The sequence below is a fragment of the Alligator sinensis genome, unplaced genomic scaffold (genome assembly GCF_000455745.1).
Source record: "Alligator sinensis unplaced genomic scaffold, ASM45574v1 scaffold1130_1, whole genome shotgun sequence".
Classification (NCBI taxonomy): domain Eukaryota; kingdom Metazoa; phylum Chordata; order Crocodylia; family Alligatoridae; genus Alligator; species Alligator sinensis.
Window position 1 is genome coordinate 135,489 of NW_005842358.1, and position 27,210 is coordinate 162,698.

The window sequence follows — 27,210 nt, forward strand, 5'->3', positions numbered from 1 at the left end:
GTATTGAGGTGAGAATAATCAGTTTGTAGTTCCTCAGGTCCTCTTCCTTGCCTTTTTCAGTCCTCTGGTACCTGGTCCATCTCCCACGACTTCATGAAGACCATTGCCAAAGGCTTGAAGATCTCCTCTGCCAATTCTTTCAAGACCCTGGATGAAGCTCATCTGGCCCTGCTGACTTGAATCCATTCAGATGCAACAAAAGCTCTCTGACTCTTTTGTTATTTCTTCCCTCAGCTTGCCCCCTTCCTTATCCAGATAATCCTTATTAGGTTTCTGGCAGCTTAATTTTTTTGTGAAGACTGAGGCAAAGTAGCTGTTGAGTACATTCTCCTTCTTTACACCTTTGGGTGGAAGTTCCCCCTGACATGTTAATAGAGGACCCACAGCTTCCTTGATCCTTCTCTTCTGGCCAACATACTTATAGAACCTCCTCTTGTTGTCATTAGCCTCCTTTGCCATGTTGTCCCTGCAGGTTCTTGCTATTTCCTGGTACGTGTCCTTGGTGACCTGCCCTTTCTTCCATTGCCTGTATGTCTTTCTTTTGCATTTGAGGCATTTTAGAAACTCCTTGTGCAGCCACATTGGTCTCTTTCCATTATTCTTGTGCCTCCATCATGTTGTGACAGTCTCTCATTGGGCTTCTAATACTGTGCCCCTTAGAAGCTCCCAGCCTTTTTGGGTGCTTTTATCCTTAAATCTATCCTCTCATGATACTAGGCCTACTAGCTCCTTAAGTCAGGTGAAATCCACCTTTTTGAAATCAGGCTAATTTTAATTTTTAATTTTCATCCTAATTTTGCTGACCTCATGTTTTCCCTGTCTCAGGATCTGGAATTCTATCATATCATGATCGCTTCTTCCCAAATTAACCATCACGTTCACATACTCCATCAGTTCGTCCCTGTTGGTCAGGACAAGTTCCAAAACAGATGATGCCCTAGTTGTATCCTCTACTTTTTCTAACAGAAAGTTGTCTTCCACAGAAGTTTGGAACTGATTTGACATTTTAAGTTTGGCTGCATCATTCAGAATGTAAATGCCTGGAAAATTGAAGAGAGAGAGCATAGCCTCCCTGAGGTTATGGGAGTGGAGGGAGTTTGGTCTGGGGTTTTTCAGCCCCTGCTGGAGGGTGAGGTGGGGGTACTCCAATTCACTCACACCACCTTCCAGCACTGGCTACAGAATGCCTAGAACAAGCTCCCTCTGCTCCCTTCCCCCCACTCCCACTCTGAAAACTGCAGCCTCGCAGGGAGGAGGGGCAATTGCTATGGGAAACTGGCTGCAGGCTGGCAGCCAGCAACTAGATTCCTCTCCCCCTAGAACCTACAGTGAGCTTCTGTTTGCTCCGGAGGATCGTTGTAACTAAGAACGCTTCCTGCAAGGTGTTCTCAGTTACAATGGAAAGCTGAACTTCTGTCTGCACCCCATGTTAGTAGATCTCATATTATATAACTTATAATATTATGGCTGGGTTTTTTTTATGACTTTAATAACACAAATTTACAAGTTTCCAGGGGACTTTAATATCTAGCATATGCTGTTAATCTGTGATGTGCTCCTCGTTCTTGGCAAGGTGATGCAAAGCACATGCAATTTAATGGCATTTATCAGGCTTACAAATAAGAGACATTAACCATGCACACACTACTAATTACTTTAAGTTCCCTCTTTTCAGTCAAATTTTGCAATGTTTGAGAGAGATCAGATTTTGCATACACATACTCTAACCAACCTTTTACTCAGATTTAAAACAAACCAAGACAAAACCAGTAAGGGGCAGTTCTGAAGCTACCACTTATGCATATAATGTGAAATCTATATTCGCAGTGGATATGCTTGGTTAATTGGAAAGGGAACACATGACAGTAAGTGATCATTGTGGCTGTCAGTAGATGAAGGTAAATGATTTAGTTTTCCAGTGAGCTTTTGATAAAGCCCATCATAAAATACTATTAAAGAAAAATCAATACCCACAGGATATTAGGCACAATTAGAAATAGAATAGTAGTAAATTTACAGCTTCTCAGAGGAGAGAGGTTAAAATATGGTATGTAGCAATACTATTTAATATATTCATCAGTAATTTCAAGGGAAAAAGCAGAAAGTTAGTTGATGAATTTTGCTGATGACACCTTCAAACCCTTTTGGTTACTAAAAACCAAAGGGGATTGTGAGAAACACCAAGAGCAGAGACTTGAACAAGTATAAGATAAAACATGTAGGCAAAAATAGTTTAAATGTCCAACCTGATAAGCCTCCAGGTAATACTGTAATATAAAATGTTCAGTAACTACAGGAATAAATAGTGATACAGGTAGGCTTCACATTTGCAGGATCCAAAGGACAAAAAAAATAAAGTTTATATCTACAGTTTAGTGAAAAGGAATGGCTCAAGTACAGCAACATTTTTAAAAAATCCAACCAAATAAGATATTGAATTGTCATAAAAAGGGGATGGAAATAGATACAGAACATGTCATGAACAATTAGCATTATACACAATTTTGGATCCCTCACTTCAACTATATCTGAAATTATTTTAGATGTGTGTGTACATGCAAAAACACAGACATGAATGATACGTAATTTTATGTACAGCTTTTTCAATGAATACGGTAGCATTTATAAATTGTTTATAATGGAAAGGATGGGCCACTAGCCTTTGAAAAATTTGGGTGGTATAATCACACTACAACACAGGGCCTCAGAAGAACTTATTTACAAGACATGGGGAAAAAAATCCTTTTGCTCTTTTCACCTCAAACAGAAGCTAAGTTTGCAAAAGGAAACATTTGGCAGTGGTTCAATCAACCACTGTCTGGTGGTGTTGATAATGCAGTTTTTTTTCTGATTACCGTGACAACTATGATGCTGTACAATTCAAGTAACAGTCATGTAAAAGCCAACTATATTTACTGGCTGGGCAGAAATTCTTCTTCATAGAATGACCTGAACCATTTCTCTTTCTGTTGCTACTAACTTGCAATTTACAGACTGATTCCCTGCTGAATTATCTGAACACGGAAAAACAAGGTTGGCAAACATAAAAAATACTGGGTTTAGTTATATGCTGTAAGTATGCGGGAATCATTTAATAAACTGTAAAGCATGTTATTAAAAGATTTCAGTGTATGGGATAATTAAGTGAAAACAATTTTAAAAATTAGACTGGAAAAGTAGATTGTTGCTGTTCCTGCTCTGATAAACGAAACAGTACAGCTGCCTTTTAGCGATGACATTTACTGCAGGCCCATTGGGAAAAAAAACACCACAGGTGTTATTTTTATAATAAAGCACATAAACAAAAAATACCCCGAAGTGCACAGAGTGGGTTAATGAAAATTGTACTTCTTATTTCAGTTGGCTATATAACAGTTTCATATTCACTTGTTTCTATCCCAGCAAGGCCAAATCTTTAGGTAGAATAAATCAGAGTGGATCTTTTGGTTACAGTGAGGTTACAATGATTTCAATGAGCTATTTTTAAACATTTTTTTTTCCAAAATCAGCTTTAGTTTTTCTTTTTCTATTACATGTGTTCACACACACACACACACACACACACACACACACACACACACACACACACACACACACACAATTGCTTGGTAACTCTCACCCATGCTGTTCTTTCTATATACAATAGCATCCCAAGAAGTAAACTATTCTATTTTTGCAGGCTCTGCAGTAACCATGGAGCAATGGAGCAAGATGCATTAACAGGGAATGTGCCTGCTTACACAAATGAATACAAGATGATATTCTGTCACTGTCCTTTATGTAAGAAATTAGAGACCATAATAGAGTTGAAAAGGGTTGTCTAATGTTTTATGTCAACAATACAGTTTTGTAAGACAGCCTCAAGCATTGGGTATTAGACTCTTCATAGAAAGCAGAGACCAAAGATGGGACTGATAACATGAAAATAAGTTTACTTACGGTGTTAAAATTTGGGAAGAGTCCAACAGCAGAATTACTGTCCACAGGAAAGGAAATAAAAGGTTTGATATCCAGTGAAGGCTGCATCATCAAGGTAGGTGTGCGCACAAGGGTAGGAAGTGTCGTAGTGCCTGCCAAGAGCAAAGCAAAAACAAGGATTGATATCACTCTCTCATACACAAACATGCAGTTTACACGTGCGCTTCCCTGCACATAAATCTAGGTAGAGAAAAATTATTTCTTGCTACCCCAACTTGCGAAAAATGAACATTACACAGAAATAATGAAGTGGTGCAGTAGGAGTTAATACAATTAAACAATTCCTATTTCTTCATACTCTAGATGAAGCAGAGCACTTCCCCCTGACCATGGCTACTCAGATCCTGAACAGAGGCATATGGTAAATAAATCACATTGACAGGTAGAATAAAACCCTTCCAAAAATGAAAAATTCCTAAGAAGCAAAAAGGAAGGGGTTGGGTACCTATTGAAAACACATGCTTTTGCATTTCAGGGTTGCCTGTTTGATCAGCCAATATTGATGTTTAGGCTAGCTGGGGTACAGAGATGCTGCACAACTCTCTCATATTCATGGAGACAAGAAGGGAGAGGGCTCTCAGTCCCTCCTGCTGAGAATGTTCCACTTTGTATAAACAATTAAACATTTTTCACTGGGGTAGGGAACTAAAACCTAGGTGTCCCACCTTTTAAGTGAGTGTCTTAACCCACCTGGTTAACAAGTCACTCATTTTCTTGTTCTCTTTCTTCCTGATGAAGAATATTATAAGGAGTAGAGGTGCTGTCTCAGAAGAGATTGCCTCAGAACGCACAACTATTCAATGCTTTGGACACTCTTGAGAAGTAAGGTTAAACAGAGATGTAGGAACTGAGCTAGGGTACCAGAACCCCTACAGCTTGCACTCTTCTTCTGCAGTTGACATAGCCCCAAATCATAAATTTGTAATTACGAACTTTACTTGCAAAATTTTTCACTCCTCAGTGTAAATATCTAATCACTGGAATTACATTTTGCTACCTGAGAATGCAAAATATTCTACAATTATGTGTGCGACCCCTAGGTACTCTAAATTCATTAAATATTTAATAAGATCCTATCAAGCAAAAAAGCAAGGCATATGAAAGCCTGAACTATTGCACACATTTATAAATGTACCTATCACACTACTACCTGGACACAGGGGTTTAGGTTGTAGCCGTGTTGGTCTAAGGACATAGGCAGACAAGGTTCCTTGGGTGAATTTGATTTCTTTTATTAGACCAACCCAAATAGTACTACCTGGACATGCATTGCATTGCAATTACAAAATGATGCTATTATACAGACTACTAAAACTCTGGGCGCTTACACAAGTTACATTTTTCGGAAGATAAGGTACCTGCAAGCACTCTACAGCTTGTGACAACACCTGCTCATGGCTGCAGAATGCTTTTAAAATGGCTGATTGCACAAAAAAGTAACCCACGTTATATCTGCTATTAGCTGAAGCTCTAGAACAGAACACCTTAGGGAAATTCTGTCCTGGTATCCTGTAAGGATTAAATGCAGGGGATTCCACCTGCATCCCACGCACCATTGCAGTGCTGGGCTAGTGCTTGCACTGGCAAGCACTAGCCCAGCTCCTTCCCCGGTGCTGCCACAGAGAGGAGTCTCCTCCCTGTGCAGTGGGAGAAGGGAGGGGAAGGGGAGTGGGAGAAGGTGCCCCTGATGTGGACTTCAGGGGAGCTGCCCCAGGCCGGTGAGGTGAGGGGGCTCCAGTCTCCCCTCCCTCACCTCCCCCCCCCCCCCAAGTTCCAGCCACAGCAAAGCTGAGCCAGCAGTAGCTGCATGCTGCTGCTGTCAAGAGGCTTGGGCAAGGAGTTGGGGGAATGGAGTCCCTGCCTTGCAGGCTTGGGTCAGCTCCCCACAATACCCCAGCTGGGGTACCTTGGGGGGCCTGCAAGGTGGGGGGGCTCCCTCCCCAAGCTTCTTGATAGCGGCAGCATACAGCTGTCAGCTTGGCTTTGCCATGGCTGGAGCTGGGGTGGGGGGCAGGGTGGAATGGAGCCTCCCCACCTCATGTCCCCCCCAACTATGCTGACTGAGGTACTGGGGTGGTGCAAAAGGGGGTGGTGGAAGGGAGTCACAGCCAGAGCTGGACCTGGAAGGGTGGGGCTGGGGAGAGGGTTGGTTCAACAGCTTCTTGGGAGGCTGCTGGAGCACCCCTGTCTGCTGGCCAGGGCTGGTGCAGGCAGGCTCAAGCCCCTCCCCCAGGCAAACACTGGTTGGGTTCACTGGCACTCTAACTCATGGCACTTTGTGTAAAACACCATGAGGTAGAACATCTCCCTGACAAGCTACCTAGACATCTGTAGGCACCCTCTTTATCTCGTTTGTTTTCCCCCGCTTTCAAATCAATTATCTACTGCCCATATGCATCAAACTAAACAATTCCATTCACTGACTTCCACTCAGCCCTCAGTTCCCTTCTGTCCCCTCTTCCTACCCTCCAGGCACCTTTTCTTCAGACCTCCCCTTATCTATCAAGTCTTGCACATAGTCATGTAATTACCTGTTCCTTAATACTTTCCAGGCACCCAGTCAATTTATTATCTACCAGCCTACCCCCTCAAGGTTACCAAACTAATCTCTCAAATCCATCCCTTCCCCCTTAATTTTCCCAACTTGGGTTCTATATTACAACCTTATTTCTCATCTCTAGTCCAAACTCTCTCCCCTACTCGCATCATCTTAGTTATGCCCTCTCATCCCCTACTGAATTCGTTCTCTGCCCCCAATATAAATCATCCATAAAACCAATGATTCTCTAATGTAGAGAAACTAATTCTATCCCACAACAAACCACTTGATTTTTTTTGCCCCAGTGAACTCCAGTCCCATTGCTCTACAACCACTCGTCAGCTAATTCTCTGCCTCTTCTCTTATCTTTCACAGCAGCCACAACTGAAAAATGCAAGGACAGGAATTGTCCTGGGTTAGGTGATTCTCTGGTCCCAGGCAAAGGCAAAGCCAATGAAGCATCTAAGCTATTTCAGGGGTCCCTGCACTTTTTTGAATGAGGCAGAGAAAAAAGACATGGAGCAAACAGCTGTCTTCCTCATCATGTCAAACCACCCACACCCTCCTACAATATGACAGGCAGACCCTCCCTCCCCACCCTTAAAGGTTAGTTAAATAGCTGTATCTCACTGCACCTAGGACTTCTCTGATTAGGACATTCCGGGTGAAACTTAATTGAGATAAGACAGGGTTTTTTCCCTTTGTCTTGTGATCCTACTATCATGGATCTATAGATACAGTTCACATAATCCATGCTGTCATATCTGAGCAGAAAATTGATATTTTCCAACTTGGCTGCAGCACAGGAACAAGGTCAAAGTGTATCAGATTTATGGCACACCGTGATCTTGCCACCTTTTTTGCTTCTGTAGTGTTTAGAAGATTGCTGTAATGCCATGCCAGCCTTACTGTACTCCTGCTTGAAGGCAAGATTTATTCTACGATAACTACCTGACTGTTTTTGAAGCAAGGGGACTTTTTTGATATATTTTACTGGATTGACTGTATAGTTGAAAGAGAAGTTAGGTAAGCTTAAAACTGCCCTTCCTCGGGTTTCAGAGAGAAGCAGATACCACTAGAGCTAATAGCAGATAAAACAAAAGCATGTTTTCTAAATTTGAAGACTTGTTTGAAATGTTTAAGTAAATTAGATGCTCAGTTTTGCATAATCTTGTGAAATTCATTGACATTTGTGCCTAATTAACCGTAAGTCAGTGCTTATTCAAATAGATACAAGAAGCTAAGAGGTTTTTGGTTATAGCCATATTAGTCTAAGGACACAAGCAGGCAAGGTTCTTTGAGTAGATGTGATATCTTTCAGGGGTGTGCGAAATGGGCCGTATTTGATTCAGATTTGGATTTGGCCTGAATCTGGGACAGTGATTCGATTCGATGATTCAGATCACTGATCACATTTCGATTAATCCGAATCCGAAGATTCGATGCTGATTTGGCCATAGACACAGCTTTAAATATTTTTTCTACATACCTTGAGATACTAGACTTGGCTCATGAATGCTGAGATGGTGGGGTGAATAGAGTGTCCCCCAGAAGCACGGGGGGGCCCCCTGCACACTTGACGGCGAACCTGAAAGTGGACTGGAAGTAGTTCCGGTACACTTCTGGGTCCACCACTGAGCCTGCAGGGGGCCTCCCCTGCAGCCCCTGGCTTGCTGACTGGCTGTGGGGGGACCCTGGGTACCCCCCCCAGACCCAGGAGGCATCAGTCGCCAAGCCGGGGAGGGCACTGGGGGAGGGGCCAGCGTGCTCCCTGGTGGACTTGGAAGTGGACTCCAAGTGCTTCTGGTCCACTTCCGGGTCTGCTGCTGAGTGCGCTGGAGAGCACCCGCAAGCTCCTGTGGGACGCTCCATCCACCCCAGCACCTCAGCATTCATGAGCCGCCTGCTACCTTGCGGTATGTAGAAAAAACATTTAAAGCTGTGTCTATCTCTGAATCACCAAATCTTTCTGAATCTCTGAATCAATTTGGAGGGTTCTGATTCGATTTGGAGAGATTAAAGGGTCTCCAGATTCGATTTGGAGATTCAGCCACCGGATTGGGCAGAATCTCCGCCGAATTAAATCAGGGACTGAAGCTTCGCACAGCCCTAATATCTTTTATTAGACCAATTGAATAGTTGGCACCAGCAGAGACTCCCTGTGCCTGAAAAAGGGTGACTGCACCTGCAACTTTTTTCCAAATACTCGGTTGGTCTAGTAAAAGATATCACATCTACTCAAAGAACCTTGCTTGCCTAAAGAAGCTAAAGCCTATCTAATGTACCTATGGCCTCTTTACATCTGCAATGAACATGGCATCAATATGCCTGTTTCCTGGCAAAGATTTACCAAAGAAATTGTTCTCTGCTACAAAAATGTCCATACTTTTCACTAGCTGATTCCAAAGTAGATTTCTACAATTCAGATTTCAGTATTACATGCACATGGAAACAACGTTGTATTTAATTATGCACTGTCCTTCTAATTAGGTAAAGTTACAGCCATTGTTGATTTGAAATCTGTTAGTACAAGCTGATGTCTATCAATCACTTATCTGGTTACGGGGACACATATTATTTATTTCAAAAGCTTTTGCCAGCCAGTATTAGAAATGAAGCTGTGTCAAATGCTTATTTAAATATAGCTAACAAAATATTTATAGTTTGTGAGCAATTTGAGAACTCACTGAAGTCAGAAAGAGGGTCCCATTTATCTCCAGGTCACCAAAAAACCAAAACCAAAAACCAGTATTTATGTATTTTGATGTATCTGGATATATGTGAATATAAATATTTCAGTTACAAGTGAAGTACAGTTTCAGAAGCAGGTCAGGATGACCAGAAGTGCTAGCCACAACTACTTCATTCTAGAATCAGGCCACAGAGCAGAACACAGATTTGCACAAACTTTCCTACTAAAGGTCAAATGCATTTCCAACAAAACCATAGTCAAATCTGTTTGCAAATGTGAACTAAACAGGGATATAAGCACTAGAAAGATGTAGCTGGCAAGTTCGTTATCATTATACATTCAGCAAATGCTTACTATTTCATTAGCATTTTAATGATAAAGACAATTTACCATGTCACACAAATTATTTTAAACTGCTAGTAAATCTTGAGCATAAATATAACTGATCCTCTGTAAATACATTCACACCTCAACCTCCTAGTTCTTATTTTAAACACCATCTTAAAATCATAAAATACAGATTTTTATCATAATAGCCACATTAAATCTCTTCCTCTGAGTACTTTTAGGATATATTCCGTAACATAAGAAATATCTAGCATTTAGATTAAAAATAAAACCAAAAAGATTACCCGACAACTTTATTCCTTGATGTTTGGTTACAAGTGTGGCTCATTTTTCTAGTTCATCTGGTGTTGTTGCTGCTTCAGCTCAGACTCTGCTCCAGGAGTCACCTTTAGTTACAAGGCAAAGAAAGACACCTTCCCAAAGCATAGGAGCCCTCAACAGCTTTTATAGCAGTCTGAAAGGCTGGAGGAAAACAGTTTCTTATATGAACTGGAGATGCAGAACACTTCACTTCTTCTTAGGATACATACTTACTTTATCTCCTGCACAAATGTCTGAGAACAACCAACCAACCTCCATGTGTAACAAATACTGTACCTCTAAATAACATTGCTATCATCTGCATATGGCTTCAAATTGTCTGTAAATCATCCAAACACTGAGATTTTTGCAATGATTACCAAAGACTGTCATGTTTAACTACCCTGCTTTGACTTCTATGACAGCAGAAAACTATGGCGGTGAAGGTGGTGTTTCTGTGCAATACCAATGAGGGAAAGCATCAGTTCAGTCAGTCTCCTCAGTAACACAAGACAAGTTTCACGGTGCCAGTGCAACATTACCTGTTCCAATGAAACATGCAATGTGTAGGACTGGGGAGAGTGTTAGATGACAGAGACCTGAGAAGCCAAAACTTGAATCCTGAGAAAGTCTTGTCCAGTTGCAGATTGGTGTGCCTCACAAAACTACTATGTAGTGTGGGAAGGCCAAGATTGTGGCTCATTAGTTTATATTATTTGAATATCTGCTGGCACAGACTTGCATACTGCTATATGCAATTACTCACTACTCATCACTTTTTTAAAGGGCAGTGTATTTTTTCAGTATGCTATATTTGCATTATATTCCTTTTCAATTATCTTAGTTGAGACAATTAATGGAGATAAAACAGATATACACCTGTTTTCCTAAATGCCTAAAATGTTCACAAGCATGGAATGCCTCTATGGACTCTCCATAGAGGCATTCCATGCTTGGGCCAGTGCTATTAGTCCCTCATATTAAGAAGTGCAATTGATTCAGAAGCGTTACAGAGACATCTGCCAAAGTGGCAATTATAGATTTAGGAGACCTTAAAACTTGTTGTTCCAAAATTAAGTTTACCTCACTTGTAATCTTATACTGCATATTTTCATAAAAACTTCTAATACAAGGACATGAAACTTGTAACTCAACTCAATTCTAAATTACTTGGAAAACCAGATATTCTGACCAAATCCTCAGATCCAAGACAGTGGTTCACACTGAAATAAAGGCATCTGAAGAGCAATAGTGACTGTTGTGGAAGAGTGAAAATGAAATAATAGGGTTTACCTAAATAATCCCACCCCTTGTACTGATGATCATCCTGACCTTGTCTGTAGTCCTGTGAGTTTTATTTGTGCCACACCAAGACAATAGGGGACAGAATTTCAAAAACAACCGTGGAAGTTAGATACCTATTATTAATAACTTTCAATGAGAGTTGGGAGCTGAACTCTAGTAGACTAATTTAGGCTAGGGACAGATATTACACATAAACTGGTTTAAGTGATCAGAAACTGGTTTAAACCTGTAATAGAACAGATGTTCAGTGCACATAAACCAGTTTGAAAATGGCTGAAATTGGTTTGAGATAAACCTGGTTGAATGTAGCATCAGACTTTATGCAATGTCTGTCCCAGACTCCCCCAGCATCCAGACATGTACTCTGGGCTAGGCTGGGCTCTCTGCTCCACAGCAGGGCTGGTCCCTCTCCTCTGCTCCCTGGCTGGAGCTCTGGCAGAGACTGTAGGCACAGCAAGGTCTGCCTGGCTCCCCCCTTCCCTACCCCACTTGCTGCTCACTGCTGAAGCAGGAATCCCCACCTCCCTCCCATTTCCCACAGCATGGACCCCAGCTCCATGGACCCTAGGCATATGGTAGCTAATGCCAAGAGGTGTCTATGTGTGTCTCCAGTTTCACTGGGACAGGCAGACAGAACAGTGATGGCTTAGGACATTTTGGAGCTGATCAACAGGTCAGCTGGTAAGCTGTTTTAGAAGAGTTTTAACTAATGGAGACAGGTTATTGTTTTGCTGATGGCATGATAAACACTATTATTAGCTCCATGCTGGCTTGCTTGCCTGTCAGTTTGCTGCAGACAGTATAAAGAAGCAGGGAGGGAGATCGAAAACCTCTGTATCATCAACAGATGCATGCATTGCACACACCCCTTACCTCAGAGTGCTAGCAGGAGTCTGGGGGCTGGCAACACTCCCCTGCCTTGAGCAGCCAGCAGGGAAAAGCCTGTGATGGTGCAGGCAGATGTCCCTAATCAGAATTCCAGCCGGGGCCTGGCCATGCCCCACCTCGGCTCAGCAGTGTAAGTAACATCTAACACAGGGCTCTAGCACCCCCTGGATTCTAACCTGAGGCACTGCAGGCATGTGCCCACATTTCTTCAGTCCAGAGAGAATGTCTGTCAAGTTACAAACCAGAACAGTCTAGCAAGGTTAGACTAACCTGCAAAGATTGAATCAATCCAGGCTCAGGCTTTTTGATCGTCTGTCCCTAGCCTTAATGTCTCTTGAATTTTTCATTTAGCCATCATAAAATTCTCATATTCTAATCCTTTGGCCATTTCCAGATATGAGGAATCATTTTTGTCTAGACAGAACTTAATCACCATCACTTAAAGGAACTCTTGCCTGCAGAAAGTTCAAGGTGTGAGATGATAGCAATTTGAAATTACTAGTGTAAACAGAATGGGAGAATTCTGCTTTCTCTCGCTTTCTCTTTTTAGGTCTGCCTATTCAGAAGATCCAATCAAACCCTCAAAATCAGTTGCTAGAACAAGCCATGCCTGTCCAAGGTGGATGACAGTAATCTCTTAGGTTTTGCTGAGATTAGGTTAATTCATTATAGGCTCTAGCTTTCTGCACTCAGTCACCCTACCCTGACTTGAGACTGTCATCTCAATTTACATGATTTCCCTTTAAAGGTTTGGAAATATGAGGCATAATTGGGAAATGTTAGAATGGTTTAAATCTTACACAGTGAAAATTCAGTGTGTACGTACCTTTTACAGGGCTCGCAATCTTTCAGTACAGTTTACTAATTTGACAAAAGAAGTTTTGAACATTGTCAAAAATATTTACTTCAGCACGGAGTTCAGTGTTTTTATCAGCAGCTCAGAGCCAGAGGCAGCACCTAAGCTTTTAGGCTAATTTACCTCAGCTCCAGCACCTACCTCCTAAAGCAACATGCATTGAAAAAGGTATTTGTTTAAGTTTTTACTAAATGGCAAGAATTCTGGGTATAGACTGAATGTTATAACACACCCTTGATTAAAAAAAATAAATCAACTAATGAAATGCGTATCAGACAATAAACCATTAGGGTTCTTTCCTACAGAGCTGGGTCACTATTCAAGTTTATGCTAAATTGTTTGTGTCCCTCCTGCAACATGACCCAATCCCATCTACTGTCATTAGAAGTCAGTATTTCTAGAAATGACATTCAAAATATTGCCCTTGAAGGTTCTTAAATCTCCCTGTCAAGGTATTTATGACATTCCTTACCATACTATCTGAACTCCTCCCAAACATTTAAAGGTAAAAGCTTTCTTCCTTCTCAGCCTAATAGTTTATAGGCTTCTGGTGCATATAAATGTTTGTGGGCATGTATGAGTGTACATGTAAGTGTTGTTTGTCTATGTGTCTAAGGGTTTATGTATATGTATATCTAAGGGTGTGTCTATACTAAGAGCACTATAGAAATGGGAATATTGCTCTCAAACACACCCCATCTACCTACTCCCACTCTACGTGTACCAATCCTGGAAGTGAGGTGGTGAAACTGGCTCTAAGGTTCCTTGCTACTGTTCTCAAGATAAGTCTGGTGTGTTTGAGAATAGTGGCAAGAGATGCATTGCAAGAGGCATCACTGCCTTGCTTCCATGTTTGGTACATATAGAGCAGGGTGTGCTTGAGAGCTGTGTCCTGTGAGCACTTCAAGATGGCACAGACACACTCTAGAACAGAGGAATTACTGAGATAAAGTAAAAACAAATAAATTAAATCTGTATGTGCGGTAGTTCTGAAAATGTCAAATGTGCAGGTATCAAAATACTGATACCACATTAGGAATTTTCAGAGAGCTGAACTTCGCCATGCCTATATGAACAAAACGTCATGTCAACCAATCTATCATTTTTATTTCACTGGTTTTCTGCAGAATTCAGTAAACAGCCCAAATATTACCCGTCTGCAATATGCTATTACTAGAGATATTTAGCTGATTCACCAGATTTTTCAGTTGCCAAAGGTAAAAGAAAAAAGAATGTCAAGATCAATCCTTTACCAGATTTTCCCAAAAGGCAAATTAAGATGATCCTGAGAGAGCACCATTGTCTAAGTAATGCAGCTTATTTTTAAAAATAACTTGAATCAAAACAACTTGTATGAGACACTTCCACAACTTATCATTGACAATAGGAAAAATACTAAGCATTTTATATTCCCAGGGCACTATACCACTGTTAACTCATTAATGATGAAGGATGCAGTTCCTTGAAGAGTCAATGCAATTACCATTGGAGCTATGGTAATACACACACATCATTTGCAATCAAGAAACTGCATTGATGTCATACTTCTGAAACTTTCGACAAACATCAATGGAAATTTGACACATTAGCACTGACACATTGTCAGAAGAGTATGAAGTTTTCTTATGGACAACCATGAGTAACTATTTTAAACCTGTAGAAATAGCAAAGTTGCTATTTCTAAAGGCATCATGAATGACTTAATTCATACAGCACTAATGTGTACTACAGTCATTGTCAACCTTTTTAAACACAAGGCACCCCTTATTAGATTCAAGGCAGCCATCAGAAAATGCCAGCTCTTAAATTTTACTAGGTTACTGACTACTGAAAAATATGAGAGCTGTTCTTCCATGCCAAAGAACTCAAAAAGCCCACAGCATGTCAGAATATTCTGGACTCCTATTGGCAATCTCTGGGTTTATCTTGTGAATCGTGTTTGCACACCTAACAGTGCTAACAGTGTGTGGCACCCGACAGCACCCCTGAAAAGATTTCAAGGCACCCTGATTGGTAATTACTGACCTACTAAATATAATAGGATCAGCCACAAGTGAAGTCTGCACAATGCATGCTTGACTTTGCATAGGAGCAAATTTTGAAGGAACCGCGGCACCAAATATTGTGGATCCCATTTTGGTTTTGCCTTTTTGATATATAACTGCTACAACAAACCCTGCAAGCATTTCATAGGGCATAACCCATACTGAATAAGCTGTAAACTAAGATATTAAACATAACCGTGATTTATATAATAAATGTACTACGTACACCACTCTGTCCCTAGAAATGAAAATGCTATTTTCCCCATATGCTTAGAGTTGAAATTAATATTTTTCTTACCAGCCATCCACAAAGAACTGCATTATGATTATGAATACTTATAGGATTCTATAACCGTATGTGGTTTCAAAGAGTAATATAACTTGAGATTAAATGTTTTTACATGTCAAACTTATATAAAAACTCTCCTAAATTTATTAATATATTATGCAAACCTAGGAGGACATCCTAGCCCTGGTGACGGGAACTTTTCCATTGAGTTTGGATGTCACAATTTACTTATTTTTTCACAAAAAAGTAAAATTGTATACAATTTGTCAACACATTCTGTACACTATTCAATATTTGTAACAGATGCATAGACTTTATTTGTATGCAGATCATGCAGTTAAAAACATACAGCAAGAGTTTCTGAAGAATCTGCAGAATAACCATTTTAATTAACAAATGCTAGTAGAAAATTTGTTATATGCGATTAAGACAACACATTTTCATTCACATCATGTCTTTGGAAATTCTGATGTGGCTTTGGACCTGGGAAATTGTCTTTGTACAGTGCAGAGTACAATGATATGCCCATTATTGCTCCATGTGAAGCTCACAATGTTAACAGAAAATGTTTTTATCCAAATGAATCTTGTCACTAAAAAAAATAGCATGACAAATATCTGCAGGAATGGAATCAGGTAGAATAGCTGAACTTTTAAAAATATAAGATAAAGGATAAAATTAAACTTAAATAGAGCCTTTGCCATTCTCATTAGCCTAATAATAAATGCTATGAAATCTAGTACATCCTTGGACCATAATCCCACAAACACGTGCACATGTGCTTAATATTAAATGTGAATATATGGGAACATGTATTTACTTATAGGTTAGTGTGTGCACAAGTCTTTATGGGAATGGAACGTTCCTCACTAAAATACTAAAGCCTGACTATGCACCATTTTAATTTCTATTAACTGCTAATATATTCTACTTGGTACATTTGTTCTCTCTTAAATTTCTCATGACTGATTAAAATTGTCCATAATACAAAAATAGGAATGAAATACATTAAATATTTCTGTATGTATATTCATATATACTATGCATACATTTGACATGCAGACATAATCATTAAAAATTCAGTATTTACCACACTGAAAGCTCAATAATTCTTAGTATGCAACTGTTGTCATCAATCTGTAGAGTTCAGTACAGATATCAAAAACAATAAGCAGGATTGAAGGGAACCAAGTTTATTTTAAAATCTTTTTTATGAAAGGAAATTTTACTTTCAATATTTCAAAAGCAAAATAGATCAAAACAATAAAAAACCCTTTACATGCACTTTTACATGTAAACAGCTCAGCAAACAGCTAAAACCATCCTGGATTTTGTACAGTAATTACAGTACAGTTTAGCTATTTCTATAGCTCTTTTTTGCTAACAAAATTATGCAATTTTATTATTAGCAGAATATACAGATACGCATAATGGGACAAAAACACAAATACCACACCACTAGGACTGTAATTACCAATCGTAAGGTAGCGCTATACTGAAAAAATCCCGCACGTATATGTAATTTTGAACTTTCTTATCCAAAACAATGCAAAGAAGGACAAATACGATAAATACAATAATAACCTATGCTACAGTACAAGATAGAAGATAATTTAGAAAAACATACGGTCTCATGAAAGTAAATGTGTTATCCTTGTCTTTCTGCAGACACTTCCTAATATTTTTTTCTCAACAAAATGTCTTCTGTTTGATATAAATTGTTGAAGCCTTTACAGTGATTCTCTTCCTTAAATTGGCAGGGTGTGTTTAGAGCTTTACATGTAATGCTTGCGGAGAAAGACACTGGGGTATCATTATCTCTGTCAGTATCATCGGGGTTCCCTATGGGCTCCTCTTGAAGTATAGCTTCGCATAAGTCTTCATAAATTGGTTTCCCATAGTACACCAAGTTGTTGTCATAGGAAACATACTGGGTAAATTCTTCTTCTATCATTTGGCTAGGTCTGGAGATATCTTTGTTGTTTCTGCCATCTAGCTTGCCCATTGAAGACAGTTGCTGATGGTGTTTTGTTTTGTTTTTCCAAACTTTGTTGAACATAAGTCAGGCATCCAAGAGAGTTAGGCTATTTTTTGCAATTTCATTATTGCTCATGTCTGAGTTAGTATCTGTATCTGAGATAATCCTCAGTACATCATGGCAGTGGTAAATTCCCTTAAAACTGTAAATGAATATGTGATCCTAAGGCTAAGTAATTGCTGTAGCACTGTAATTTGAAAGACCAATTTCTTGTTATTGAGTCTTCCAGTAGTACTGGGTGAATGGGCACTGTAGTTATCAACAAACAAGGATAATATGTCACTTTTTTATGTCAAGGTTAAATCTCTCAGCCAGTCTAGGAAAATCTCCCCAGTCATGCACATGATTTTGTTTGCAGTATATATGACTGGAAAGCTGCCTTTCCCTTTAAAATGCCTGGGTTCTTTTGCTTTTGTCTTCTGTCTGTTCCTGCATTTTTTATAGACAGCTAGGATGATCAGTCTGTTCTTTGCCTTTTCACAACCACTGATGCTGTCCAATATTAAGTGCATTGATTTATCCAGGAGAATCATAGAATTACAGAAAATTAGTGTTGGAAAGGACCTCAGGAGGTCATCTAGTCCAATCCCTTGCTCAAAGCAGAACCATCTCCAATTATATCAGAGCTATGTAGTACAAGCTGCCTTATCTGCAATGTATGTTTCTTTGGGTAAGCATGCTTTGAGGATGTTGATGGAAGTTAGCAGTCTGATGTTTAGCAGAAAGTAAATAAGTTTCATCCTTTCAAGTCTTCCTCATGCAGGAACTAAGCTTAGTCTTTTGCTTTTGCTTCTAAAGCTGACTAGGACATGGGAGGTTCTCTAGCTCTTGCCTCTGAAAACAACTTGATAAGGCTGCCTCAGCATCTGTGACCTTGCTATTCTCTGACATTTTTGGCCAGGATTTGCCTTGGTTTCATACTTACCAAAAAAGTCAACCCATCTGGTTGCTAATCTTGATATTTTGGACTGAGAATATTCCAGTTTTATAGCTGTCTGGGATAAACTTTAATCCTAAAGCTTCATAACTTCATGAATTTCTGCAAAGGGCAAATCAGTGCTTTCTCTTAGACATGCTAAATAAGTGATCCAATATGGTTGATATGAAAGTTAACGCTGAACTGCTTGATTTTAACACAGTTTGATTAACCAAGTCTTTGTTATCTTTTTTTCTTGTTTTGGTTTGTTTAATAAACTAAAATATGCTAGAAGCTGATATGGGACTAACCAGGTGAAATTTAAATAGGGTGCCCACATGTCCGGGTTTTGCTGGCATAGTCCTGGATTTTGGAAGTCAGTCCTGGCTGACTGGTGAGAATTAAAATGAGTATCCTATGTGCAGGGCATGGAGTACAGTCTGGCAAGGAGGCAGAGTGGTATGAGCTGTGAAATAGGAAGCCCTAGCAGATAGTAAAATTGCCCTAAAATAGGTAGTTTGATTAGCAGAATGACAATTAAAAAGGGGAGATGATTTTTAACACCTGGAAAGTAAAGAACAACAGGTCATTAACAGGCCATTGACTCCCTTAGCAGCCTGAATAGTAATACCAGAGCTGCCCCATGCCACCTTCAGCTTCCTCTGCCTGCAGCAGCACTGCTGACTTGAGAAAGGCTGGGGGGGGAAGTGTCCCAGATTTCACATTGCCCCATATGGTCACCCTAATGTTAAAGGAACAGATAGCAAATATTTTTCTCCTATAAGAGATGCAAGCAGCTGAAACAAAAATAATCAATATAAGATTAAGTGGAACCTACTATACCAGGGGGTACTTGGGAAGGCCCTAGGGGGTACACACAGGTGGGTGAAGATGGAGCACCGCCACCCACCAACCTGCGCTGCCACCTCTCAGGTGAAGGGCTGGGGCAGGGAGAGGGCAGAGCACGTCTAGCCATCAGGGGTACACTTATTAAAAAAAATTGAAAACCCCTGTACTATACTAAATAGGGGGGGAGAGTGTGCAGCAGTTAAAAGTGAGAGAGATGCCTGCATATTGTCACTTGAAAAAATCATGTTGGAATTCTTAATCTACAACTCTTGGACAAACGTTTATAGGCTTTGTATGTTTGAAGGTGAAGTTAAATGTCAATCTTAGACAACACTAAATCTGTGGATCGTTAAGTGGTGTTAAACTTACAACATGCTGTGAGCAGGTACACATTAAGGGTTAATACATTAAGGGAGGGGGCGTGGAATTGGAAGTGGTACATCCTGGGATGCTGGAGGATTGCAAGTTGCTCATTTTATCACTGTGGAGAAAACAGAAGTTACCCTAACATGAGCTAGGAAGTAGGGCCCAGAGTTAATCCTTACCTGAAATTGCATTACTTTGAGACACTTAGAGGGCACTTAGCATGAGTTAATAAGCTTTAATGTGCATACACTCATGTTTTAAGTGCCCTTAGTGTGGTCTAAATGTAATGTGTAACTTCACCCTAAGACAGTCTGCTTATATTTGGACTTGCAGGTTGTATGATCTGTACAGTAAATTATTTATCTTCAGTCTTTGTCCTGACCATGGCCCTGGGCAATAAAAGTTACAGAATATGAGGAAAACAATCATGCCATATATGGTTTCATTTTGACAGCTGCTGTGTTGTACCATGCCACTCATTTCTTTTTCAATATTTATATTCCCAAGCCAAATGAACCTTAGCAACTTCATGCTAATTTCAATGCATGTTTATTAGAATTGGCTCTGTATCAAGCTCCAGCAATTAAATAAATTAAGAAGCATCCTTCACTTTATTTAGAAGAAATGTGCTGGCTGCAATACAACTGTAAATTGCTTTTATCTGTAGGTAGTGTGGAAATATTTGTCATTTGTTTCTTTAAGACATCTAAAACAAACAAGACCATTTGTTTAATTGGAAAGCACTGTGGTGTGTTATAGTCTAAACATAGTCTAGTCTAGTACATTGGATTGTATACTAAATAAACTGGTAACTATTAATATATGTAATATTCTTGGGTTCTATGGGTGAAATCCAAGCCTTATTGAAGTCAATGGGAATTTTGCCATTGGTTCTGTCTGTTACGGCTAGTACAAGCTCTTATCTATGAATTTGAACACACAAAGCATGAGCTGACAGATTATTACCAAAATAGCTTTTAATCATATCAGGCAGTTGATTGGACAGGTGGCAGTAGGGATTTTCACAAGAATACATTCATCCCAAAGTTTCCTATACAAGTCATGTATTTTATGTATTCTACTTCCTTAAAATTCAGAATATGAATCAATTCCATGCAGCCAATTAAGAGCATCCTTATGACTGACCAATTCAGTTTTTATTAAAATGTACCTACATTCCAAAACACATGCATCTAATATTATCTTGCTCAGCATCAAGCACAAATCCTTTGGTTATGCTGGGGTAACTCCTGATCCTCCCACATAATTGATTACCTTGTTTATTGCATTCTTGTAGCAAGTATCATTATTCATGCCCTTTCAGGGCCTGGTACCATTCCATTAGATTACATCAAGTGAACCATGCCATGTCTTTTCTATGGCATTTGGCATTGCCAAGTTGAGTAATTTTAGCAGCCTCTGTGTTTTCAAGAAATGTTAGCAGTTAACCCCTTCCAATCATTCTAACAAGGCCTGAGCCTGCAGCTTAGCCAACATCAACCTCTTCCTCAGGACTGCCTTACTCATTCAAAATGTCCTCCAAATCAGCAGGTTTCACCAGCAACTGGGTCTTCTTCAACCCTTATCTGGTTCTGGGACACCTTGCTTTTCTTGTTAAATATATCAGGCTCTCCCAAATGTAGTGTCCTTCGTTGCCTAGTTCCATTATCTTATAATTTCCGGGACATTTTTAGTACTTCGTTCTGGGCTTTCTTTTTCTGTCATCTTCCCAATCCCAAATAAAGAACACAGGAAAATAAATGTTCACTTAGCTTTCCTTTCTACAGAACTTTATTTTTCCTGTTCTTACTAAAAAATACCGCTCTCACTGATACTGCCACCATTATGTCATGGTTTAAGAGCAGCTTGCATTTCAGTCCCCTTCTGGTCTACCTGAATGCACCCTGTCAGATGCTAGATCTCATTTTATTCTCTGGAAACTGCCTATTACCATCCCAGTCTGACTGAAAGGTAGGTATACAATTAAGAAAGTGCGTTCTCTTACAGGCATTCCTTGCTCATTTGGTATTAGTTGCATCTGATGTGGAATGAATTGCAGCTAGTTACCTTCTTCCATATCCCTATCTCATTCAGATGACACAGAAAGTAAGACTGCAATATGAAGATGCTGGGATACATGTCAACTGTGTGTAGATGATGATACAACTCCAACTGTATCCCTACCTGTGCTCTAGCTTCTTCATTCCTATTTCCTCACTAGGAACAAGGAAGAAAAGATGGCACAGGGCCTGTCTGACCACAGGCAAGGCTAATAACCTCTGCAGATATCTATTTTTCAATCTCTAAAATGGCACTCCAGAAACTTGCCTCACAACAGAGTGAAAGGTTTAATTGTATTAATACCTATAAGGAATTCTGAGGTCCTGAGACAGACATCACAATAGAAGAGTAATTTTGCACTTACGCTTCTTCTCTTGTTCCCATTCCTTTCCCAGTCTCTAACTCCTGCTATCACGTTGGCATTACTCTTCCTCCTCTTCCCAGTGCTCAGAAATACCCATAGACTACTCCCCATCAATAATCACTGAATTCTGCCCCCAATTCCCCAGATAGTTATCAGAGCCCCTCTGTATATCTCATAATTCTTGACTTCCTGGGGATGGGAGGGAATGAAATGAAGGTGTGGAAATACTGAAAAAGCTTTTACTAACCTTTGGGCACTTACACAAGTTACATTTTTAATGAGACCTGGCCCCTGAAAACAGTCTACAGCCATGACATAACACACATTCAAAGCTGTAGAGTGGTTTTAAAATGGCCAATCATGTGAAAAATTAACCCTCAGTAAATCAGCTATTAGATGAAGGAGCTCTGTCTGTGTGTTTATTGTATTTGTAAGAAAATTTACAAAAGAAGAGCTTATATTAACCAGTAACCAAAACGCTTTTATTCAAAATAAACTTTATCCTACATTAATTTTGTATTCCATGTACATATATATAATATCCATACCCAAGGTGAGCAAACACCCCTAACAGGTTATTAATGGAGTGATGTAATACTGACCTTAATTTATAAGATGTCCATGTTTACTTAAATAATTCTTTCATTTCAACATGCTTCTTTAGTGACATTTGGCGCTAGAGCCAGCAGGCAAGTGATAAGTCTGAACACATCATATGTACTATAATTGCTGTTTAGCTCTAATTGCTATTTGAGGAGGGTGTTTGCAACTTGATTCCAGAGGGAGGATAGCCTACCCACTGACATCATCAGACCAAAAATAACCTAAAACACTGACAATAGTATTTCTACATATAATTTTCAAGTTGTTGGAAAGTGTATATTGTTCTTATAAAGATTAAAACTTTAGCTTAGTGTTTTTGGGTGCTGACACATTTTTATGGCTTGTTTTTTTATGGTTTTTTTTAAACAACAAATTGCATCAGCCATAAATAATTTAAAGATTGGAGGGAGGAGTGAAGAGGAGAGAATCATACAAGGGCCTAACAGGACAGATTCCTAAAGAATGTGGTAAGCCTGCCATCAGTTAAATTCAGAATAGATGAAGCCACATTTAATAGAACACTGGTATTTCTTTAAAATTACACTGAAAATTGATCAGAGAAAGTATTTGAAAAAATAATCAAATTGATTTTCACTGACAGCCAAATGGCTATGACTCTTTTGAAAGTCCACCTTTGATTTTGGTAAATTACAGCACAATAAACAGGGGTAAACAGAACGCGGGTAAGAAGCAACACAAAAGGTAAAGACAGAAGTAACAGTTTTTGCCTGGTCTGGCCCCTGAAAGCGCTCTACAGCCATGACCAAACAGAAATGCACAGCTGCAGAGTGCTTTAAAAGGGCCCAATCCCACAAAAATCTGATGAAGATAATCCAAAATGGCTTCAGTAACTTTGGTCTGTGTGCAGGGCTGACTACAGCTAAGCTCTGCTCCGGGGCCGTTTTCAAAAATGGGAGGGGGCAAAGGGAGCGAAGGGAGTTTGGTCTGGGATTTTTTCACCCAGTGCTGGAGGGTAGAGCATGTGGATTGGAGTCCTCCCCCCCACCCCCCCAAGGTGGGAGGGTGCCAATCCACCCACCCCACCCTCCAGTGCCAGCTGGGGAATCCTTATAATAACCTCCCTCTGCTCCCTTTCCCCCCTCTCATTTTGAAAACACTGCAGGGCCTGGGCAGGAGGAGGGGCATTGCTAGGGGAAACCAGCTGCAGGCTAGCAGCCATAGCTGGATTCCCTAACCCCCGGGGACCCAACAGCAAATTTCTGTTGGGTCCAGGGGATTATTGTAATTCACATCACTTCCTGTGAAGCACCATGGTTTACAACAGGGAGCTGCACTTCTGTGCGCGCCTAGAGAGACTGAAAGACCTCTTAACCAAGAATGAAGTGTAACTTGCTTCCTTTACGGTAAACTGTAGATTTACATTCTGATAGTTATAGCATACACATGTTCTTTGTTATCTTCAAGTGAATGTTCATCCAACAATGAAAAGCTCTACACTTGGACAACAAGTGTAAAAAGATCTTCCCCGAGCCACCCATCCTCACCTTCAAACAAGCGCCGAAGCTCCCTAACCTCATCACCAGAAGCAAACTTCCTCAGGCCCAGAACACACCAAAAGGATCCAGAACATGCCATGACAAGAAATGCAAAACCTGCCAACACATCTCCACCACCCCCACTATTACTACACCCCACAACAGAGCCATCAGCATTCCCAGATCTTACAGCTGCACCTCCAGGAATGTAGTATACCTCATCCAGTACACCAAATGCCCTGATGGAAAATACGTAGGAGAGACCAAACAACAACTGCGCACCAGAATGAATGCACACCGGAAATCCATCAAAGATAGAAATACCCAATTACCTGTGCGGGCACATTTCTCACAAGTAAACCACTCTCTCTCCAATCTCTCAGTCCTGATCCTCAAAGGAAACTTACACAACACTTCCCAGAGACGAGCTTATGAATTCCACTTCATCAACCTCCTGAATACTAGAAATCATGGATTAAATATAGACATTGGATTTATGACACATTATAACCTGCCTGACATCTGACTCCCCAGGTATCTCTCCACTTTCATTCCCCTTCTCTCTCTTTCCCCCGCCTCCCCAGTCTCTCTCTCACCCATTGACTCTTCACTGACTATCTGTCTTGTATGCATACCAGCCCAGCCTCTGGCTTCTTTACTTTTCATTCCATCCAGGAAGAGCCTGCACCAACTGCTGAAACTTCCTTAGCCTGATGAAGGGTTTTTGAACCCGAAAGCTTGCTTAATAATTGTTTTCCAACGATTTAAGTTGGTCTAATAAAAGATATCAGATTCACCCAAAGAACCTTGTCTATACTTGGACATCAGTACTTGAAAAATAGTAGAAAACAGGAATAATCTGCTGCAGTGACAGAACTCATGACTGTTGAGAATTCACAGGCATCAATGTTTTTTTACAATCACTTTGCCTGGGGCTGTCAGGTTTTGATCAAGTCTAATACAATCACAGGTTTTGTAGATGACAATATCAAGTCTTCCTTTAAGTCTCATACTAATGAAACACTAATCACTTCCACTCCAGCTCTGAATCTAGCATAGCTTATCTAAATGAGAAAGGTTAAGAAATTCACTGATTTTGATGCAGCAAAATATGGCAAACTAATTAATTACAGCTGGGACAATTAATATTGGAACTGTTACTCATAATTTAGGAGCATATGATAGATGTTCAGACTACAAGCACACCAGCTGTGTCAGTTCCTCTAGAAAGGGTGAATATCAATGTCAGGTATAAATGGACAATCAAAATAAGAGATTATTTATTAGGGGTATGTGGAATGGGCCGTATTTGAATCAGACTTGGCCCAAATCAGGGACAGTGATTTGATTAGTTGATTTGGATCACTGTCCCAATTCAATTTGGTCAAATCCGAATCTGAAGAGTTGATGCTGATTAGGACAATCAACGATTCATAGACACAGCTTTAAATGTTTTTTCGACATACCTCAAGGTATCAGGTGCGGCTTGTGAATGTTGTGATGGTGGGGTGGATGGAGCATCCCACAGGAGTGCAGAGCGGCCCCCCAGATGCTCAGCAGTGAACCCAAATGTGGACCAGAAGTACTTCTGGTCCACTTCTGGGTCTGCCACCAATTGCACTGGGGGGGGGGGGGGCCCCCCTGGCCCCCCGGGGGTCCCCCTGTGCCACCCTGGCTCAGTGATTGGCCGTAGGGGGACCCTAGGTGCCCCCCTGACCCAGGAGGCACCAGTCGCTGAGCCAGGGTGGCACACAGGGGTCCCCCCCCATGCTCTCTCTGGCGGACCTGGAAGTGGACCAGACATGCTTCTGGTACACTTACAGGTCTGCTGCTAACCACACTGGGGACCTCCTACCTCTCCAGCACTCCTGTGGGATGCTCTATCCACCCCAGCATTTCAGCATTCACGAGCCACCTGCTACCTTGAGGTATGCAGAAAAAACATTTAAAAGCTGTGTCTATGTCCAAATTGTCGAATCTTTCCAAATCTCTCCAAATCGGTTAGGAGGGCTCCAATTAGATTTGGAGAGATTAGAGGGTCTCCTGATTTGATTCAGATTTGGAGATTTGGCCACCGAATTGGGCTGAATCTCCACCGAATCAAATCAGTGACCAAAGCTTTGCACAGCCCTATATTTACTTGTCATACCTAGTATTTTGGCAACAGCAGTCTATCTAGAGATTGAGTATTATGGTGACTATGAAATATAGTACAGGAGTGGACAGGCTATAAAGATCTCAGCATTCAATCCCAAGAACAGCTCAGTACTTTCATCTCTCTGAATTCAAGATGTACTACAGATATTTAGCACCTTTCAAGTATCAGGCACTTCAGAATATCGACCTGATTCAAATCTTGTTCTCTTGGGTTTTTGCACCAATGTAACATCATCTTTGGATGAAAGGTTCTGTGGAAATGCAATGCATCATTAGTAATAATAAAATATCTTGGCATTCCTATTTTAAATTAAAAACTACATCTTGATCCAAATTCTGTTGATAGTTGCAGAGCTACACAAAGTAGGACTCCAATGACAATTTATGTTTCCAGTGCTGAAAGTTGTTTGCTGAACAAAGATGCAATTATGCTGCTGAATGCAGAAGTGTGTCACAAGCCCACGATATTTGGGGGTTTAATGGAACATTGTGCATAGAAGTTTGCATGAATTAGGTGTGCTGGTACAATGGGTAGTCTGTTTATAGCTAATGGTAAATTATGTATAGATTTGCTATATGGCATGTGGTTTCCATGAACAGCTAAAGATGGGCTGCATCTAGTTTTATCTCTTGTATGTTTGTATGAATTACGGTATTTGATATGAATGTATAATATAGGGTAATGATCAAATTAAATAGTACTTTCTAAACAGTGATGTTCATGCCTAAGAGAGGATCAAAGCCTAGATAGCTAAGCAAAGTAAACACTAAGAATTCATATCTGTATGAGCCTGCCTCAGTGGGGAAGAGGTAGGGGGGGGAGGGACAGATAGTGACTCTACATTTGTCCTCACAGGTGAAAGATGACTTCCATTTCAAATGTAAGAAGTGTTAGAGGAAATAGTAGGCAACTTTCAATTCTCTGGATCACGATGTACATGTAAGAGGTCTAGACAGATGCCTGATGAATCTGATTGTGGATGACAAGCCCAATTCGAGAGCAACAGCTTGTTACAAGTTTCACTGACTCATATGTTGTCTGAGTCCAAGTTTGCAGCATGCCGCATTTTTTTCTCACTTTGCTTCCTTCCTTTGGATCAAAGTTACTTCATGCTGAACC

At 40.3% G+C, this 27,210-nt stretch overlaps 1 protein-coding gene across 3 annotated transcripts in view; it reads right to left on the bottom strand.

Moving 5' to 3' along the window:
• Positions 1-27,210, bottom strand: part of ZNF385B (zinc finger protein 385B) — a 262,176-nt gene that overhangs the window by 110,506 nt on the left and 124,460 nt on the right. For all 3 annotated transcript variants that reach the window (XM_006029114.3, XM_006029115.3, XM_006029116.3), the window contains exon 2: positions 3,940-4,070. In XM_006029114.3, coding sequence (XP_006029176.2) covers positions 3,940-4,070 — 131 coding nt within the window. The remainder of the gene's footprint in view (positions 1-3,939; positions 4,071-27,210) is intronic.